Below are 21,204 nucleotides of genomic sequence, written 5' to 3' on the forward strand. Positions count from 1 at the left end.
AAGCAGTCTCTAATAGATGTGGAGGTCAAGGACCTCATTTCCAAAGGAGCGGTAGTCCCGGCCTCTTACACGGCCTCTCAATTTCTGAGTACCATTTTCCTAGTTTCAAAACCAGATCAGGGGTTTCGTCCAGTGATAAACCTGAAGGCCCTCAATTCTTTTGTAGTACCACCACTTCAAGATGGAGGGAATCCATCTTCTCACGGACACCCTTCTTCCAGCAGACTGGATGGCCAACTTGCATCTCAAGGATGCATACCTAGTAGTTCCAGTGTTCCCTCCTCACCAAGAGTTCCTTCAGTTTCAGTGGGGGAGTCGGGTTTGGCAGTTTGCCTCCCTCCCGTTTGGCCTGTCGTCAGCCCCATGGTGCTTCTTTTTTTAAATTTTTTTATTTTCATTTAGTTTATACAAACTTTTGAATAATTTTTGTTTAAAAAAAAAGAAAAAATTTATCATCTTTACTTAATGTGTCTCTTGACATCCATTTTTCCTACTTTCTTACAACTTTGTCATTACTTAGGTTCCGTTTTAATTATTCAATACAGTTTCTCTCGCTTAAGTTCCATATTCTAAACATTAAATCTCCAGTCTATCTTCTGTGGAGTTCTCTCCTTTGGCGTGAGCTGATCTCATTTCTAGTTGACTTTGTAGTTGCTCCAGGAATCTCATCAGCGCAATTATCACTGGTTTACTTTCAGTCATATGTAGTTGCTTCCACCATTCTTCCGAATTCAGCGTCTGATAATTTGCCATCTCCTTTCCTAAGCAGTTTTCACGTTGAAGTTTTAGTTCAGTGCAATTCAGGACCAGATGTTTTAGATTTTCCTCCTCATTTGCACAGAATCTACACATTACGTTTCCTGCAGGGATCAATTGTCTATTCCTCAAGATTTCCTTTGTTTCTACAATATTCAAACAGAACTTTAAATAATGTCTTCTTAGGCGTTTGCACGGTGAGAGAGTCAGATATTTCGGGAGCGTATTACGTTTTTTTGCTTCTTTGGGTTGGTTTAACATGGATTTTTGTGCTGATCTTTTCTCTCCGATTTCAATCCAGTCAAGATCTAATAATTTCCTTTTCACAGACTCTGGGTTATACCATAGAGTTATCTCATCTGTCCCCAATTGATTGAGGAGCTCACTACATTGTTGTTTCCATTCTCTTAAGGCAGATTTTTTTCCCCGCTCATTTCCCATCAGTATTTTGAGCGGTGGCAAATTCGCCTCTTCGTTAGTCTTTCTAAATAGCACTAGTTTATTCCATGCAATTCTTGCGTTCAAGGTGGAGATCCCTACTTCATATAAGACACAAGCAGTCGGGGTGCTTCGGGGGATCTGTAGAATTTTTTTCCTAAAAAATCCTTTGCACCTGGACCATATATTGTGGTCACAGCCGAACATGTTCTCGGCTCTGTAGGTTAGAATCGGGGTGACTTTATTTTGATATAATTTTCTTACTGGCTCGCATGTACATTTTTAATATTTCTTTAGCATTATGATTCCTTGTGAGGTTAGTTGATTGCAGCTGTTTTATATTTTTTTCACCATTGGTTCGTCATTTATACTGGAGTTGATCGTTGTGCCTAGATATCTTGTATATAGCACTTTTCCCAGTTTCCTCTTTCCCACGAACCAACTTGCTCTTTTCTTAGCTGTCGTCCTTCCTCTTTTATTCTCCAGGACTAGGATTTCAGATTTAGCTGCGTTTATCTCTAGTCCGAGCTCTTCTGTATAGATCTTTAATGCTGTCAGTTTTCTCTGTAGACCGATTGGTGTGCGGTCTAAAATCACCATATAATCAGCATACAGAATATGATGTAACTGGAATCCATTCATGAGCGGTGGGAATGAACTCACGCTTGCCAGGGCGGTTCCCACTTCTGAAATATAGAAGTTGAACAGGGTAGCCCCTCGTGGGCACCTCTGTTTCACGCCTCTCTCTGTGGGTATTGGTTTGTCAAATTTCCTTTGCTGTCTAGCCGTACTTGAATGTAGGTATCGGAATAGAGTTCTTTGATGGCAGCAATTAGACTCTCATTACATCCCCTCTCCTTAAGTTTGCACCAAAGGATTTCTGTCACGTCTCCCGTTGCTCGCCCCATTAAGAACCGCACAACCACAAGCCCCACACCACACCTAACAACAAGAGCAGTCCCTGCACATAGTAAGAACCAGCAGTTTGCCTGGCGTAGGAGGACACCAGCCTGTAGCCCCGGCGTCTACCGTCCTTTGTTTCGCTGGCAGTTACCATGGAGGCACGCTCACGGCTGGTCACGCCCACGGAGACTCCCACGGCAACGAACATCCAGCGTCCCGTGACCACGTGATCACGTCACGTCTCACACGTCCGTGAGACACATCACGTGGTTGCTGAATCAGTTTAAAAGCATCTTGGCAACGTGGCTACAGCGCTTCACAGCTGATCTCTTGAGGATTGTGTAGCGCTTTGGTTTACCTGTTTCTGATCACAGATTTTGCAACCTCGGACTGTTCTTTGGATTTGTCTTGCCTGCCCCTCGGATTTCTGTTTCTTGGATTCCACCTTGTTTCCCCGGCACCTTGACCTTGGAACTCTCTTGGACTGCCTTTGGATTATCCTCTCTAAATCTAGTATCTTGGAACTTGGTTTTGACCTTCTTGCCTTGCTGGTCCATCTACATCAGACCCAGGTGTGTCCCACCTTCTAGCCATGCAGAATGCCTATTTCACCACCACCAACAATCTGTGGCTCTTACCACATTTAGGACCCTATTTACAACACTCCTGGGTAAGCCTTGTCAATACTGATTGTTACCAGTTACCCGTATCAATTGCACTGCTCCTGTTTAACCATTAACCATTGCCTTGCAGCGGTCAGGGGTCCTTCCGGCGTTCCTGCTACCTGATTGATGGCTCAACACACCTGTGGCCTCAAAGATTGCACAGACAGTGTATCCTTTCTGTCTGTGCGGTACTTGGGGACGGAGGTTCAATAATCTGCACGACCATCAAGATCAGAACAGACTGTGAAGCCTTCCTGGTCGTCCAGAGTATGGATACCTCCTCCGGGGACCCTGTGGCCGCTCTAATGCAAGCGGTTGCGGCCCTTAGGACCGACATGGCCGCAGCCACAACGGTTATCCACTATAGACTCGATGCCCTACAAAGCACACGTGCCCCTTTACCCGCAGATGCCGAGTTCGGCGACCCCACCCCCCCAGATCCGCCTGCACATCCGTCCACAGCAACCACAGTCCCCACTCCAGTGGTTCTTCCAACCTCCTTTCCTCTTGCTGCCCCCGAACGTTATCAGGGGGATCCTAGGAAATATCGTACCTTTCTCAACCAGTGCAAACTTCACTTCTTGTGTAGACCCCAGCTTTTTCCTGACTCTGTTACCAAGGCAGCTTTCCTTCTTTCTCACCTGTCAGGTGTAGCGGCCATTTAGGCGAACCCGTTATTAGAGAGTGATCACCCTGCTCTATACAATTTCGATCTACTGGTGACAGAAATGGCAAAAGTTTTTGACACCAGGTATAAGGCACAATCCCGAGACCTGGAATTGCTTGATCTTACACAGGGAAAACAAACTCTGATTGGTTACATCACCCGTTTCAATCAACTGGCTGCAGAGACCTCGTGGCCTGAAGAAAAGAAAGCCATAGTGTTCTACCGTGGTCTCTGTAGCCACATGAAAGACGCTCTTTCTGTAGTGCTGGCTCTTCCCTCAGTCTTCCCTGAGTTAGTGGATCTGGCCCTACAGGTGGACGCTCGCAGGTCTGAGAGGAAAGCAGAGACGGCTTTTTCCAATCAGACACCCCCAGCCCCACCGTCTCTGCTCCGGAACCCATGCAAATTGGCGGGATCCGGAGTCCCATCACTCAGGCCGAACGGGAACGTCGGAGAACCGATAACGCCTGTTTCTACTGTGGTACTTTAGGGCACTAATTTAAAGAATGTCCTCGCCGCCCTAAAAATAAAACATCGGGTTTTCAGAAGGCTCGCCCCTAGGCATGGGGGTATGGGCGAGTCCTTCTCTGACCCCCAATGAACCTGCATTTGGTCCCATCAGACCGATTACGGTCCAGGCCCAGCTGAAGCCAGCCGGAGATTTGGTACACTCAGTACAGATTGTGATTGACTCTGGGGCCACTGGCTGCTTTATTGATATTTTGCTGGCTCACAACCTTAATCTACCCTTGATCAAGAAAAAGTGTCCAGAGCCGGTACAAGCGGTCGATGGTACCTCACTTGTCTCTGGTCCCATTGAGTACCAGACCGCTCCCATGTTAGTGGTGATTCAGGGCACGCACCAAGAGACACTAGCGTTTGACCTCATTTCCATGCCGCAGTTCGGTATCATTTTAGGCATTCCATGGCTCAAACAACACAATCCCTTGATTAACTGGGGCAATGGACAGGTCACCTTTGAATCTGAAGTTTGCCAACACTTCTGTTTGATCGAGTCCGCTACGATTTCATCCCCGGCCACTGTCCTTGGGGCTATAGCTTCCGCCAGCCTTGAGGAGACAGATCCATCTATGAACGTCCCACACACTGTGGGGGCCATTACAGCTGGGATTCCCACTGTCTATCATGAATTCCGAGAGGTTTTTGACAAAGTCACGGCAGAAGGCCTACCACCACATCGACCCTATGATTGCCCCATTGATTTCGTTCCTGGGGCAACTATACCAAAGGGCAGAATATACTCCTTATCTCCATCGGAAGAGTTAGTACTCAAGGAATACATCCAACAAGCCCTACGCTTAGGTCACATACGACCCTCTAGCTCTCCAGCTGCTAGTCTGATTTTTTTTGTGCCCAAGAAAGAGGGTGACTTACGTCCCTGTGTTGATTACAGACGATTGAACGCCTTTACCATTAAGAATCGGTATCCCTTACCCCTCATCTCCACGCTATTAGACCATTTGACAAAGGCATCCATCTTTACTAAGTTAGATCTTGGGGGGGCGTACAACTTGGTTCGTATGCATAGCGGAGACAAGTGGAAGACGGCATTTTGTACTCGACAAGGGCTGTTCGAGTATACTGTAATGCCTTTCGGTCTCTGCAATGCCCCCGCTACGTTTCAACGTTTTGTTAACGAGGTATTCTCTGACGTCTTAGACGTTTTTGTTGTGGCCTACCTAGACGATATATTGATATTTTCGTCCTCACTGGAGGAACTCATAGGCCCTGTCACACAAGTTCTAACTCGGCTAAAAAGACATTCCTTGTACGCCAAACCCGAGAAATGTGTGTTTCATACTAGGGAAGTAGAGTTCCTAGGCTTTCTTATTACACCTGGAGGTCTATCCATGAACATGTCCAAAGTCCATGCCATCATCGACTGGCCCGCTCCAACCTGTCTCAAACAGCTCCAGTCGTTTTTGGGCTTTGCCAACTTTTATCGGCATTTCATTGCTGGTTTTTCATCCATTGTTTCACCACTGACTGCCTTGACCAGTCCTCAGGTCCAGTTTTGTTGGACCTCAGAACATCAGCATTCTTTTGAAACTCTCAAAGCTAGGTTCACCACAGGTCCTGTACTGCAGCATCCCGACCCCGAACTCCCGTTTGTTGTGGAGGCCGATGCCTCTTCCTTTGCATTAGGCGCAGTGCTCTCCCAACCCTGTCCCTCCACGGGTCAGTTGCATCCCGTAGCATTCCACTCAAGGAAATTTACACCTTCCGAGTCCCATTACGCAGTCACAGAGAAGGAGTTACTGGCCATTAAGGATGCATTACTGACCTGGCGACACCATCTCATTGGGGCCAAACATCAAACTGTGGTTTACACAGATCACAAAAACCAGCAGGACCTGGCCTCCCTTAAATGTTTGAACAGCAGACAAGTGCGTTGGCACCTGTTTTTTGCCGCCTATGACTTTGTGGTAAAACATAGACCAGGGCTTTCACATGGTAAGGCCGATGCTTTATCTCGCTCGCCTGGAGGGGATTCTTTGCCCCTATACCCAGATACCCTTCTGAACGAAGGTCATGTCATATGCATGTGCACTCCTTCTCCCTCCATGCTAACTCTCATCCGACAGTGGGTTTCACATCATCCACAAGCACTAACAGAATGGGATTTGGTACTTCAGGAAGGGTTGCCCTTCATACATGATAAGTTATTCCTCCCCACTAGCGATGTACGTAACCAAGCACTTGCTTGGTCTCAAGACGCGGCCATCAATGGGCACCCTGGACAGCATCGCACCTTGGAGTTACTAAAGCAATGGTGTTGGTGGCCATCTATGAGACGCGACGTGCAACATTATGTAAACACTTGCTCCATCTGTGCACAGTGCAAGACACGCAGGGGTCGTCCCGTGGGTCTCCTTCAACCCCTACCTATTCCTCCCAGACCATGGCATACGGTCTCTATGGACCTCATTACAGATTTGCCTCGCAGACAAGGGTACGACTCCATCTGGGTGGTAGTCGATTCCTATACTAAGATGGCCCGTTTCATTCCTTGTCACGGGATTCCCTCAGCCCCTGTACTGGCCCAACTATTTTTCAAGTCGATCTTCTGTCTCTTTGGTCTTCCACAAGTCATTGTATCCGATCGCGGTACGCAGTTCACATCCCATTTTTGGCAGGCCCTTACCAAGATCCTTGGCATTGATGCCCGCTTCTCCTCAGCCTACCACCCGGAGAGCGATGGCCAGACCGAGAGGGTAAACCAGGCTCTCGAACAGTACATGCGATGCCTGACCCTTCAGTATCAGGATACATGGTTGAACCTGCTCCATGTGGCCGAATTCGCATACAACAATGCCTGGCATTCGTCCACCGGGTTCTCCCCCTTCTATTCGCTCTATGGGCAGCATCCTCGTTCTCTCCCTCTCCCCGATTTCTCTTCCTCCTCCACTCCCGCCGCCAATTTCTGTGCTCGGGATTTGCAATCTATCCATGCCCAGACACTGGTTCATTTGCGGGAAGCCCAAGCCTCTATGAAAACCAAGGCCGACAAGAAACGGGTGGCGGCTCCTGTTTATCAGGTTGGGGACCGTGTTTGGCTGTCGACTCGCCATTTGCGGATCCCTGGTTGCCGGAAACTGTTACCCCGGTTTGTCGGTCCCTACAAGATTTCACATGTTCTGAACCCTGTAGTCCTACGGCTCTCTATTCCCTCTTCCTGGCATATCCACCCGGTGTTCCACACTTCCGTACTCAAGCCCTGTCTTTCTGCCACCCAGTTGATCCAATCTCCTGCCCCTGTTTCTGTGTCCTCCCCGGATACGTATGAGATCAGTGCTATTCTGGGTTCTCGTCTCTGCATGGGTCGCCTCTAGTATCTGGTTGACTGGTTGGGGTATGGCCCTGAAGAACGCTCCTGGGTTCCCTCCCTAGACGTCCATGCCCCATGTCTGGTTGCTCGCTTTCATCGGGATAACCCGTCCAGCCCACGGGGTCGTGGGCCTTTGAGGGGGGGCTCTGTCACGTCTCCCGTTGCTCGCCGCATTAAGAACCGCACAACCACAAGCCCCACACCACACCTAACAACAAGAGCAGTCCTTGCACATAGAAAGAACCAGCAGTTTGCCTGCCGTAGGAGGACACCAGCCTGTAGCCCCGGCGTCTACCGTTCTTTGTTTTGCTGGCAGTTACCATGGAGGCGCGCTCACGGCTGGTCACGCCCATGGAGACTCCCACGGCAACGAACATCCAGCGTCCCGTGACCACGTGATCACGTCACGTCTCACACGTCCGTGAGACACATCACGTGGTTACTGAATCAGTTTAAAAGCATCTTGGCAACGTGGTTACAGCGCTTCACAGCTGATCTCTTGAGGATTGTGTAGCGCTTTGGTTTACCTGTTTCTGATCACAGATTTTGCGACCTCGGACTGTTCTTTGGATTTGTCTTGCCTGCCCCTCGGATTTCTGTTTCGTGGATTCCACCTTGTTTCCCCAGCACCTTGACCTTGGAACTCTCTTGGACTGCCTTTGGATTATCCTCTCTAAATCTAGTATCTTGGAACTTGGTTTTGACCTTCTTGCCTTGCTGGTCCATCTACATCAGACCCAGGTGTGTCCCACCTTCTAGCCGTGCAGAACGCCTATTTCACCACCAACAACAATCTGTGGCTCTTACCACATTTAGGACCCTACTTACAACACTCCTGGGTAAGCCTTGTCAATACTGATTGTTACCAGTTACCCGTATCAATTGCACTGCTCCTGTTTAACCATTAACCATTGCCTTGCAGCGGTCAGGGGTCCTTCTGGAGTTCCTGCTACCTGATTGACGGCTCAACACACCTGTGGCCTCAAAGATTGCACAGACAGTGTATCCTTTCTGTCTGTGCGGTACTTGGGGACAGAGGTTCAATAATCTGCACGACCATCAAGATCAGAACAATTTCTCTGTCAACACCATCGAACGCATTTGCCATGTTGATAAATGCCAGGTAGATTTTATGACCTGCTCTGATGGCATCGATTTTCATTAAGTTCAGAATTAGTAGGTTTGTGCTACAGCCCACTCCTTTAACAAACCCGGACTGGTGCTCATCGTATATCTTTTCTTGCCTAATCCATGTTGTTAGTTGTTTCAGGAGCTGGGTTGCAAACACTTTCCCTACTACGTCGAGCAGGGCTATGGGCCGATAGTTTGTCGGATCAGATCGAATACCTTTCTTAAATATCGGCACAATGATCCCTGATTTCCAGGTCACAGGAATCCTTCCTTCTTTTATTATTGCCTGGAATAAGATATCACAGAATTCAGACCACTCTTTGATGTTCTCTTTTAAATCGGCGTTGGAAAGGCCAACAGGGCCTGCCGCTCTGGAAGCACTACTTTTTAAAATTGAGGATCGAATATCTTCTCGATCTATTTTGATTTCCCATGGTAATTTCGGTTGAAGCTTTATTCTGCATGCATGGGTTTTTCCTTTTTTAAAATAATTTTGTATAGTGGCATTCCCAGTCGTTTTCCGTTACCATATTTGATAATATGGCCTTTTCTGAGTTCGTTGCTTCGTTTATAATGGCCCAATACCCTCTGGAGTTCCTTTGGTTGAGTGCCTTCAGGATCATTTCGGCATCTCGTTGCTCCATCATTGCTCTATGTTGTTTACACCAATTGTTGTATTGGTTTTTGACTTTTTTTGACAAATTTTGGGTCATCACCCATTTAGACGCAAAAATGGCTCTTAGAGTTTTTCTTAGTTCTCGCTTCTTTTTTGCAACCTCCGGGTCGTACTGGTGCTTTTGAAAGTTTTGGTTCTTTAGGGAGGTCTTCTTTTTGATTTTGTAGATTTCTAGTAGCTGCTGGTATTCCATTGCATTCGTTAGACCTTTCTCCTGGCATCGTCGCAATTGATCTGATACTACCTTGATATCAGTGTTCTTTAACCTTAGTCTGTTCTGACCCGGCACCACAGAGATTTCATGTCTCCATTGCTCCGGCTCCACGATTATGCTCCTGTTCCATTCTATAGATATAATGTTATGATCACTTTGGTTAGCTTTGGTGACTCTAAAGGAGACTATTTATTGCGATAAACTATCAGATACGAAGATATAATCTAGTATGGGTTGTTGGCATCCTCTTTCCCATGTGGGCTTCGCCGGAATGTCTCCTCTTGTTGCTCCATTTAGCAACATTAGATTTCTAGATGACATTTCTTCTAACCAACATTCATTATTGTAGCTCTCTCTGCCATTCCTCAGTACTTTCTGTTGTTCAAGTTCGACTAATTTCATGTTGAAATCTCCACATAACATAATTGATGCCTTTGGGTCGTCTACCAGAATGGAATCTATGGCCTCAATGAGGTCATCCTCGAATTTTTGATTGGTCTTCGGTGTGGTTTTCCAGTAAACATTTATTATGTGCAATGAGAGGGCATTCTTCGCTGATTGATTCACTTGTTCTAGACAAATCTCCTGGAGAAAGGGTGACAAATTGTGAGCTGACTTAATTCATAGACCGCATGTTCTTTTGATTAGAATCAGTTGGCCCGACATTGGCCGCCCTTTTTTTTGTCTTATAGCTGGATTTATGGCTACTTCGAAGCCATCCACACAAGGCATGCTTGTAAGCCATGTCTCTTGCATACATATCAAATCGGCCTTTGCTAGTATTTCTGGAGGAGCTCTCAAAAGATGCGCAAATCCTCTTGTATTCCAGGAGGCTATCACCAAGTTTGCTGTCTCGTTATGGCATTAGCTCTTCCTTGAAGTATTTAGCGACTTTGCTAACCAGGTCCAATTTGAAATCTCTTCTTCGTCGGCATTCAGTTCTGTATCTTTTGGTCTCTCAGCACTCGCCTTTCGGCGGTTCTCCACTGTTATTTTGATTTTCTTCTGCCTTATCTCGTCAGATGAGCATGATGTTTCTGTGTCGCAGTCTTCACCTTTTGCATTGCCATTGTTCTTGTGCTCCTGTCTTAAGCTTATTTCAGATGTTTTGTTTGACAGTAACTCATTCACCTTTTTTGTTGATGTTTTTTTGTTTTTTGCTTTTTCACCGTCCTTTTCCCCCAGGGCATTATCTACTTCATACACTTGATATCCTACTTCCAGAAGTTGTCTCTCACACATCATGATAAGTTATACATCTTTCTTGTCATGAATGTGCAGCAGCACAAATTTCTGGTTCATGTCAGTAATGATTTCCACTCGATCAATTCGAGGACTCTTTATCGCTCTTAACACCGGGATTTTTTGAAATATCTGTAGAATGGTATACCGGTTCAGGGGGACGTCGCTTTTCCTGTTATCTATTTTTTCAACCAGAATTCTATACTGGTGTTGCCTTGATAACACATTGCTGCCAGTATTCACGCTAATTTGCCGGTTCTTGTCATGATCATCTACCTTTTCCCTTGTAGCCACGCCTATATTTGCCGATATGTTCAAATTCTCTTTCTGTCACGACTCGCGGGGATCACAACAGGTTTCCCAGTCCCCCCTCTACGGTGCCTAACCCCTCCCGATCTCATGCCCAGCTCCGGGATTTACCAGCATCCTCCTCGTTTAGGTTGCCACCACATGGTCCCCAGCGTTTGGAAACCCGCCCGCTACGGCGCCCGCTTCACTGGCGTCTCCCATGGAGATTGAGGGATCGACTCCGTGCAGCCGTATTTCCGCATTCCAGGAATGCTTCACGTTCCCAAGACATGGCTGTTGGTCACGTGACCCGGAAGGTACGCACACGTGCGGCAGCAGATCACGTGACCGGAGGCTGCGGGTCACGTGTCCAGATGGGGAGCGAAGTGCCAGTATTTAAACAGCCGTGTCGGTGCAACCGGCGCTTCACAGCTGTTTAATTCCTTGGACACTGTTCGGCGCTACGTACCTGATCTCTTGAATACCCGGATACCGACCTTGGACTGCTTCACGGAATTGCTTTTGGATCTCCTTGGCTTTGTCTTTTTGGAACTACCAGCCACGAACCACGGACTGCTTTTGGACTTCGTCTTCTTTATCCCTGGCACTACGATCACTGGTCCTTGTTCTGAACTTTGACAACGGGTGGGCCCGTTCCATCTCAAGTACGTTGGACCTTCTGGCAATACTTCCCTGATAGGGAGGGTTCTGGAGAATCCCGGAAAAACCCCATAGGTATACCGGAGTACCTCACCGCTCCACTGGGTAAGACTGTTCCAACTTGTTATTGTATTGACTAGTGGTGGTTGTTGGGCGCATAACTTAACCGGTGCTTTCTTTGCGGTGGTCCGGGGTTTCTGAGGGTCTGCGGTTCCGGAGGAAGAAGATCTCCCACCTGTGGCCTCAAGGGTTGCACAGGGAGTCTTTTTGCTCCTCCCTGTGCGGCACTTGTGGACAGAGGTCTCTCCTGACTACACGACAGTCAAGTCACAACAGACTGTGAAGCCAACCTGTCGTATAGTCATGCAGGCGCCGCAGATGAATCCCTGGCTGCTATGGTACAAGCCATAACCGTGTTACGTACTGATATGGCCGCATCCACCACTGCCATACACCAGCGCCTGGACAATATCCAAAGCACCAGATACCCCTTGCCTCCCGATACTGAATTTGGGGACATCCCATCGACTTTACAGCCCACGCCTCCTCCTGTCCCGCCATCCCAGGGCCCCATACCAGTGTTACTACCGTCCCCCTTCCCCTTGGCGGCTCCCGAAAGGTTTCATGGGGACCCCAGTAAGTTCAAGACCTTCTTGAACCAGTGTAAGCTACACTTCCTGTGCAGACCCCAGGCTTTTCCAGACTCCACCACTAAGGCTGCCTTTACACTCTCCCACTTAGCTGGTACAGCTGCCGCTTGGGCCAATCCCCTCCTGGAGGAGGACAACCCCGCCTTTTATGACTTCGACCTATTGATTACGGAAATGTCAAGAGTGTTCGACACTCGTTATAAAGTACAGTCCCGTAATTTAGAACTCCTGGACCTGGGGCAAGGGAAGGGTTCCTTGATCGAGTATATTACTAGATTCAATCAATTGGTAGCAGAGACCTGTTGGCCTGAAAACAAGAGGTCTGTTGTGTTCTACAGGGGCCTGAGCAACGCCATGAAGGATGCTCTTGCTGTTGTTCCTTCGCTACCCACCGCATTCCAAGACATAGTGGACTTAGCCTTACAGGTAGACGCCCGGCGTTCAGAACGAAGAGTCGAGGCAGGTTTTCCTCCACTGCCCGGTGTCTCAGCTAACCCCAATACCACTCCTGAACCCATGCAGATAGGGGGCATACGGAGCCCGATCACACCAGCAGAACGAGAGCGTAGAAGAACAGACAACGCCTGTTTCTATTGCGGGCTCACAGGGCACTATGTCAAGGAATGTCCCCGCAGACCCAAACTCAAGTTCTCGGGTTTTCGGACCGCTCGACCCTAGACACGGGGGCTGGGTCGAGCACCTCTGATCTTACCCCGAACGCCACACCTGCTTTCGGTCGCATCAGGCCAATCCATGTACAAGCAGTTATCCAGCCCACGCCCGGAATCTCACACCCTCTTACCATCATCATGGACTCTGGGGCCACGGGTAACTACATCGACATCACCCTTGCGCAATCCCTGAACCTACCACTCCTGGCCAAACTCTTACCCGAACCGGTACATGCGGTTGACGGAACCGCCTTGATATCCGGACCTATTAAACAACAAACGGCCCGATGCTCGTGACAATCCAGTCAATCCACACCGAAACCTTGAGCTTCGATCTCATCACGATGCCCCAGTTTGGTCTTATATTGGGGATACCCTGGCTCCAGGAGCACAACCCGTTGATAGACTGGAAGGCTGGATTAGTACACTTCGAGTCCGATCTATGTCAGCATTTCTGCCTTCCCGCCAACATCGGGGACGCTACACCCGCTCAAGCTCTGGGTTCCATTGCTCACTTGACCATCAGGGACGCCACAACCTCGGGTTCCCCACGAGAGAGCACCACACAGTCGGCCTGGTTTCCACATCTGTACCGGCCCAGTACCAAGACTACACGGGAGTGTTCGATCAGGGGTCATCAGAAGCACTCCCGCCTCATCGCCCATATGATTGCCCGATAGATCTGCTACCCGACAGTGTCATTCCCACGGGTCGGATCTACTCCCTTTCCCCCGCTGAAGATGTGGTTTTGAAAGAATATATCCAAAAGGCCCTCCGCTTAGGTCATATCCGCCCCTCCACTTCTGCAGCTGCTAGTCCCATTTTTTTTGTCCCCAAAAAAGAGGGCGATCTACGTACATGCGTAGACTACAGACGGATTAATGCTATCACAGTGAAAAATAGGTATCCCATACCCTTGATCACGCCCCTGCTCGATTGTCTCTCCCACGCCTCCATCTTCACCAAATTGGACCTGCGTGGGGCTTACAACCTGGTTCGTGTACGCCCGGGCAATGAGTGGAAGACCGCCTTTTGCACTCGCTACGGGTTGTATGAATACACAGTAATGCCCTTCGGTTTATGCAACGCTCCGGCCATGTTCCAGAGATTCATCAACAACATTTTCTCCGATATCCTGGACGTGTTCGTTGTGGTGTATTTAGACGACATATTGATCTTTTCTCGAAACCTGAGTGAACATGTGCAGCACGTACGTGAAGTGCTCTCTCGCTTGCAGGCACACTCTCTATTCGCCAAACCAGAAAAGTGTCTGTTCCATACTGACTCAGTGGAATTCCTTGGTTTCTCTATCACTCCTGGGGGGCTGGCCATGAACGCTTCCAAGGTACGGGCCGTGTTGGATTGGCCTGTTCCAAAAAACCTGAAAGCACTGCAATCTTTTCTTGGCTTTGCTAACTTTTACAGGCGCTTTATTTCGGGGTTTTCTTCTCTGGTGGCTCCTCTCACCTCTTTGACCAACCCCCGCACTCCTTTCTCATGGGCGGACACACATCAACATGCCTTCGAGGCCTTGAAAACAGCATTTACCATCGCACCCGTTCTGCAGCATCCAGACCCGGAGTTGCCTTTCATCGTGGAGGCTGACGCTTCCTCCTTTGCTCTAGGCGCGGTTTTGTCACAGATATGCCCCTCCTCTGGCCGACTTCACCCTGTGGCCTTTCACTCCCGCAAGTTCACTGATGCCGAATCCCACTATACGGTGACTGAAAAGGAGCTCTTAGCAGTCATGGACGCTTTTCGTGTTTGGAGGCATTATCTATTGGGTGCTAAGCACCAGGTCACTGTGTACTCCGACCATCAAAACTTGCAAGATCTGGCCTCCCTGAAATGTGTCAACAGCAGGCAGGTCCGGTGGCATTTGTTCTTTGTTGCCTTCGATTTCGTTATCAAGCACCGTTCTGGCTCAGCTCACGGAAAGGCTGACGCCCTGTCTCGTTCCCCTGGGGGCGTGGCCTTACCTGTTTACCCCGACACTCTCCTGGACTGCGGCAAGGTAGTGTGTCTATGCACCCCATCCTTGCCCTTGCTCGATGCTATACGAAAATGGGTTATCTTTCACCCCGATCAGCTATCCGAATGGGATCCCGTGTACCATGACGGCCTGCCCTTTGTATCGGATAGGTTGTTCCTGCCCACTACCGATACTCGCAACATGGCGCTCGAATGGTCCCACGATGCCCCTGTGCACGGACACCCCGGTCAATCCCGTACCTTGGCATTACTCAAACGATGGTGCTGGTGGCCTTCCATGAGGAAAGATGTAGAGCGCTACGTTAACACATGCGCCATCTGTGCATGTTGCAAACATCGTAGGGGTCGCGCTGTGGGTCTCCTTCTCCCGTTGCCCGTTCCCCCTAGGCCGTGGCACACCGTGACCATGGACTTCATCACGGATCTACCTCGGGTCCAGGGCTTTGACACTGTAAGGGTGGTTATTGATTTGTTTTCCAAGATGGCCCGCTTTGTTCCCTGTAAAGGAATACCCACTGCCCCTGCCATGGCCAAGCTCTTCTTTGTTCACGTCTTTTGTCTGTTTGGGCTTCCGTCCGTCATCATCTCGGATAGGGGTTCTCAGTTCACGTCTCGTTTTTGGTGTTCAATGGCCAAACTGCTCGGTAGAGACGTACCCTTCTCGTCGGCTTACCACCCTGAAACGGATGGTCAAACCGAGAGGCTTAATCAGACCCTCAAGCAGTACTTGCGTTGTTTGACCCTGCAGCAACAGGCGTCTTGGTTGCGAGTGGTGCATCTCGCGGAATCCGCATATAACTATTCTGTCCACTCTTCCACTGGTTTCTCCCCTTTTTATGTACTCTACGGTCAGCATTCCTGTGTCCTACCCATCCCTGATTTGTCCTCTACTGCTAACCCAGCTGTGGCCGCCTGTGTCAGGGACCTGGCCTCCGTCCATGCCCAGACCTCGACCCATCTCCTCAAGGCCCAGGCATCCATGAAGGCGCAGGCCGATAAGCGGCGGGTGTTGGCCCCGCCGTATGCCGTGGGGTCGCGCGTCTGGCTGTCCACTCGACACCTGCGGTTGGTGGGGTGTAGGAAACTCCTGCCTCGGTTTGTTGGTCCTTATCTGGTGTCCCGGGTTCTCAATCCTGTAGCTTATCAGCTGGCTCTCCCGAGGTCCTGGCGGATTCACCCATTTTTCCATGTCTCCCTTCTCAAGCCCTGTCCTGCTCCCACGCGGCTTCGTGCCCCCCCGGCCCGGTCTCCCTGGTTTCCCCTGACATGTATGAGGTCTCTGCGATCCTGGGTTCCCGGGTCTTTAGGGGTTCCCTTCAATATCTGGTGGACTGGTCGGGCTATGGCCCTGAGGAGCGGTCTTGGGTTCCTGCCGTGGACGTCCACACCCTCCGTCTGGTTGCCAGGTTCCATCGGGACAATCCTGCCTGCCCACGGGGTCATGGGCCTTTGGGGGGGGCTCTGTCACGACTCACGGGGATCACAACAGGTTTCCCAGTCCCCCCTCTACGGTGCCTAACCCCTCCCGATCTCATGCCCAGCTCGGGATTTACCAGCATCCTCCTCGTTTAGGTTGCCACCACATGGTCCCCAGCATTTGGCAACCCGCCCGCTACGGCGCCCGCTTCACTGGTGTCTCCCATGGAGATTGAGGGATCGACTCCATGCAGCCGCACTTCCGCATTCCAGGAATGCTTCACGTTCCCAAGACATGGCTGTTGGTCACATGACCCGGAAGGTACGCACACGTGCGGCAGCAGATCACGTGACCGGAGGCTGCGGGTCACGTGTCCAGATGGGGAGTGAAGCGCCAGTATTTAAACGGCCGCGTCGGTGCAACCGGCGCTTCACAGCTGTTTAATTCCTTGGATACTGTTCGGCGCTACATACCTGATCTCTTGAATACCCGGATACCGACCTTGGACTGCTTCACGGAATTGCTTTTGGATCTCCTTGGCTTTGTCTTTTTGGAACTACCGGCCACGAACCACGGACTGCTTTTGGACTTCGTCTTCTTTATCCCTGGCACTACGATCACTGGTCCTTGTTCTGAACTTTGACAACGGGTGGGCCCGTTCCATCTCAAGTACGTATGACCTTCTGGCAATACTTCCCGGATAGCGAGGGTTCTGGAGAATCCCGGAAAACCCCATAGGTATACCGGAGTACCTCACCGCTCCACTGGGTAAGACTGTTGCAACTTGTTATTGTATTGACTAGTGGTGGTTGTTGGGCGCATAACTTAACCGGTGCTTTCTTTGCAGTGGTCCGGGGTTTCTGAGGGTCTGCGGTTCCGGAGGAAGAAGATCTCCCAGCTGTGGCCTCAAGGGTTGCACAGGGAGTCTTTTTGCTCCTCCCTGTGCGGCACTTGATGACAGAGGTCCCTCCTGACTACACGACATTCAAGTCACAACACTTTCTGAGTTTCGACTCCAGACTTATTGTTCACCTGCTTGTCCTCTGCTGATCCTTGTAGTTCTTCCCTATTCATGAGTTTAGTTTTTAGTTTCAGCATACTCTTTTTCCTTTTCTCTTCCAGGGTGAGGAAGATTTGAGGCTCCTCTACCCTTTTCTCAGGTTTCTTGTTTACAGACAGAGTTTTTTTCGGTGTTTCAGGCCATGAGATCACGCTCTTGCCTGTCATTTTCTCTTCTCTCTCTTTCTCCTGTTCTTTTATAGATACTTTTGGAAGGTTTACCTCTATTTCATGTTCACCTTGTCCAGTATGAATGTCAGTTTCTTGGTTTGACTCGGCCCTATTTTCTTCCTTGTGTTTGTCAACTTCGGATGAACTATAAGTTGATATATTCAGCAGCTCCTCTACATCGCAATTTTCCTCATCAGAAACCAGCTCGACTATACTCTCTATCTGCTGATTATTGTCCTCCAGCTGAGTTTCCGATTGAACCTTTCCAACCACATTTTTGGATTCCTCAATCCTTTTTTTTTCCTTCGTTGCCGGCTGCTCTGAATTATTTACTGTTATGTTCAGTGCTTTAATATTCCTAAATAAGTTTGCTGAACTACGAGGACTTCTTTTGCTTTTGCTTTTGAACTTGTTGATTTTTTGGGGTTTTTTGCATTCGTTTTATTTCAAATTGTCCCTCTTTATCTTTTTCGCTTTGTTCACTCCTGTTTGTGCTTTCGAGTGCTCAAATAAATCAAACCACTCGCCATCATTCTTTTTTGTTGCTGTAGAGGCAGAATTATTTCTTGGTGCCCATCATTGATGTCTTGTGCTAGAGTAGGATCAATTCGAGAGAGGGCTTGTTCTTTATCCTCTTCTCTTTCATTTTGAGTTTTGCCTGATACATCCTCTTTTTCTGAAATTTTCTTTATTGCTGTGGGTATGGTCGGCCTTATTTTCTTTACTAACTCCTCAACCCGGGCATTTTCCACTCCACAGTCGCTCTCCTCTGAACTAATTATTAAGTCCTTGTCGTAACAACAGTTCTGTTGGGAGTTCTTTTTCTCGGCCTCTATCTTTTTCTCCATCGGATGTTTATTTGTTCTGGATTTTTCCAAAGTTTCGGATTGCTCTGCATTGCTCTCTGTACTTGTGGGCGTTTCCTTATTATTAGTGATCCGATTTTGATTCAGCTCACTCTTTCCAGCGCGTTCTTTTTGTAGCAGCATGAGAGCTTGTCTCGTCACTTCTGCTAGAAGTTTCTTATCTTCAGAGTTGGTTCTTAGCGCTTCCTTCAACGCTGTTAACGAGATGTCATTCCCTCTTCTTGTCAGCAAGACCTCAGATGTCATTTCCTTTAAGTCTAGCTCTAATTTTATCATTTTAGAATTAAGTAAGGAAATCAGGGTCGTTTGGTCTCGGCAGTTCTCATTTAAGTTCTCATACAGCTTCATCAGAGGGGCCACAGCTATCGTTGTAGCTGACATCAGAATAGGGCTTAGCTTTGAGATTATTGTCTCGATACAGGGCAAGGTGCCTTCCGTGCTATTTCTCTCCTTCGATGATGTCACACGGGTCGTCCGACAGCTTTCTTTTCTTTTAGTTGGTGCGCAGTCATCATCCTCTGACTCCGAAGTTGTTGTTCGGAAGTGTGCCAATTTGTCCTTTTAGGTGATGGCGTCTCACCTGATTTATTCTTCACAAGTTTTCTCCTTGTCTCTCCACCTTTAAAGCATTTGTTCGCGCTTCTGCCTTCACTCTCAGCACTTTCTGCTCTTCTGCTCCTTTTTTGTGACACTATGATCTCCTCATTTCTAGTTTCAAAGGCTGGAGAGTTTGATTCCAGATTCATCACTTCATGAATGTTCCTATGCTTAGGATGTTGCTGCTCCACCTGAGGTGGGCTTCCCCCACAGGAGCTTAATTGGGAGATTCTCCGTGGTTGCATTAAGTTGGCATTCAACTTTGCTAGATCTTTTATAACTTGGTCTGCTATCCCCAATGAGTTTCTTCGACCTCCTAATTTGGTGACAATTTATAGTGCAGGTCTTTTCATCCACACATCGGGGTGCGACCAGCTATCAGCTGTTTCTTCCATTAAGTCAGTTGAACTGAGGCTTTCTTTTGCTTTTGGTTTCACAGAACCTCCCTTCAGTTCTTGCGTTGTCTCGATAATTTGGTCGTCTAGTCTTCTCTTCGTATTCAGAGTTTCCTTTTTTTTCCCTCTGGTTTGTGCATCTCAGCCAACTTTAACCATGCCAATAGTTTTAGAGAAGAGCTAGACTGTTGATGCTCATCCGTATTTGCCGCACAATGTTTACTATTTAGACTCGCATTCTTAAATGGTAGCACTTGTCCCATATCTTGGGTCATTTCTTCAGACCTACTCAGGGGGAGGGGGGCTTTCAAGGAGGACAGCGCAACCTCAGCATGATGAATCATTGCAGCACATACTTCTACGCTCTTCCCTTCGATCAACTTATCAACCGAATCACTGGCCTCTCCTCGAACAGCCTCTACCAGAACCCTCACTTCCTCTTCTGGCGTCAAAATGGGCTTAGTTATTTGTCTCTCGAGGGACCGCTTTTTTTTGTCGCCCTTGTTCGCCCTCCTCCTCCTCTCTTCCGTCCCCTCTTTCTCTTTCTCTTTCTCATGCTCACATCCCTCGTCATCCTCCTCGTCATCCTCTTCTTCGTATTCGCTCTCACTTTCACTCTCAGTGACAGTCCTGGAGTCCTGTATTTCTAGCATATCATTGGCTTCTCTCACTGTCAATGTCCGTGCTAAGTTCGCCGTCTCCGAGGAAACCAAGATCCCAGACGGCTCAGAAAGGAGGCGTGGCCGCTTGGCGAAGACGGCGGGCGCCGTCTCAGATTCATCCCCCTGTAGTGGTGTTCTTTCCGCAGCGGTGACATTGGGGGTATGTTTAAACGTTCTTATTTTTTCGTTTGTGTTTGTGTTTGCATTTGAGGCGCTCGCCACATTCACCCCTCGCTTGGCTTGCGCACAATTGTTCGCCATAGTCACAACAGTCTTCATTGTTGTCGGCACAGTGCACAAGATACAGGGTACAGCGCTACCACGCCTTTTTTCACACGCACGCACAAGCGGCTCTTACCTAGTCCCTCGGTTGGAAAAATAAATCGAGCAGCTTCTTTTGGGGCAGCTTTTTCCCACAGGTCCCACGGGTCCACCAGGGAACACAGGAAACACACTCCCTCACACTCCGCTATGCTCCGCTCCGTAGCAAAGGGGGTTTTGTAGGTTTGCTCCACCTCCTGGTCACAGCAATGGCAAACAGACTTGCCAGTAACAGGAAACACACTCCCTCACACTCCGCTCCCACCAAATTAATGAAGCCTGTGATGGCTCTTCTCAGGTCCAAGGGGATTAGAATCATCATATATCTCAACGACATGCTCCTGTTAGCACAGAGTCCTCAGAATCTGTGCTCTCATCTTGAGTTTATGGTGACTCTTCTTCAGAGCCTAGGTTTTGTGTTAAATGTCAAGAAGTCCATATTGAAGCCTACGCAATGTATCCAGTTTCTGGGCTTCAATATAGATTCAAAGCTTTGCATCCTTCTTCTCCCAGACAGCAGGCTGTCCAAGATAAGGAAGGAGATTCACCTTATCCTCAGGAAGGACAGGATCCCTCTCAGGCAGTTGGCCAGGGTAGTGGAGATGTTGTCAGCATCCATTCAGGCTATCTTTCTGGCCCCCCTACACTACAGAGCGTTACAACGTCTGAAGGCAAGGCATCTGCACAGATGTCTGTCTTACTCTCAGGTAGTGGTGTTGTCCCCAGAAGCCAGGTTGGAGCTCCTTTGGTGGCTCGGGCACATGAATGCCTGGAATGGGAGAGCAATGTTTGGTCCCTCTCCAGATGTTGTTCTAGAGTCCGATGCAAGCAGAGCGGGCTGGGGAGCAAGGCTGGGTCAGATTTCCACAGGGGGGAAATGGTCCAAATTGGAGAAAGAGCTCCAATTCAACTG

The 21,204-nt window shown here is 48.8% G+C and overlaps 2 protein-coding genes across 2 annotated transcripts in view; both read right to left on the reverse strand.

The window, feature by feature from the left end:
* HCFC1R1 (host cell factor C1 regulator 1) overlaps window positions 1-21,204 on the reverse strand; it is a 204,051-nt gene that overhangs the window by 111,323 nt on the left and 71,524 nt on the right. The window lies entirely within an intron of this gene.
* On the reverse strand, window positions 17,211-18,697 carry LOC138579951 (calponin homology domain-containing protein DDB_G0272472-like). The gene is made up of 2 exons (XM_069650176.1): window positions 17,971-18,697; window positions 17,211-17,770 (listed from the first exon to the last, which is right to left on the reverse strand). Exons 1-2 carry the CDS (start codon window positions 18,695-18,697, stop codon window positions 17,211-17,213), a joined length of 1,287 nt encoding a protein of 428 aa, XP_069506277.1.

The sequence above is a fragment of the Ambystoma mexicanum genome, chromosome 3p (genome assembly GCF_040938575.1).
Source record: "Ambystoma mexicanum isolate Mex_15411 chromosome 3p, UKY_AmexF1_1, whole genome shotgun sequence".
Taxonomy (NCBI): domain Eukaryota; kingdom Metazoa; phylum Chordata; class Amphibia; order Caudata; family Ambystomatidae; genus Ambystoma; species Ambystoma mexicanum.

Excerpts from the sequence above, each read along its gene's own strand:
- LOC138579951 (XM_069650176.1), bottom strand. The coding sequence starts at position 18,697 with ATGTCAGCTACAACGATAGCTGTGGCCCCTCTGATGAAGCTGTATGAG. Across the intron at positions 17,771-17,970 it reads AAAAAGAATGATGGCGAGTG|AGCAGCCGGCAACGAAGGAA; the intron begins GTTTGATTTATT and ends TAAATAATTCAG.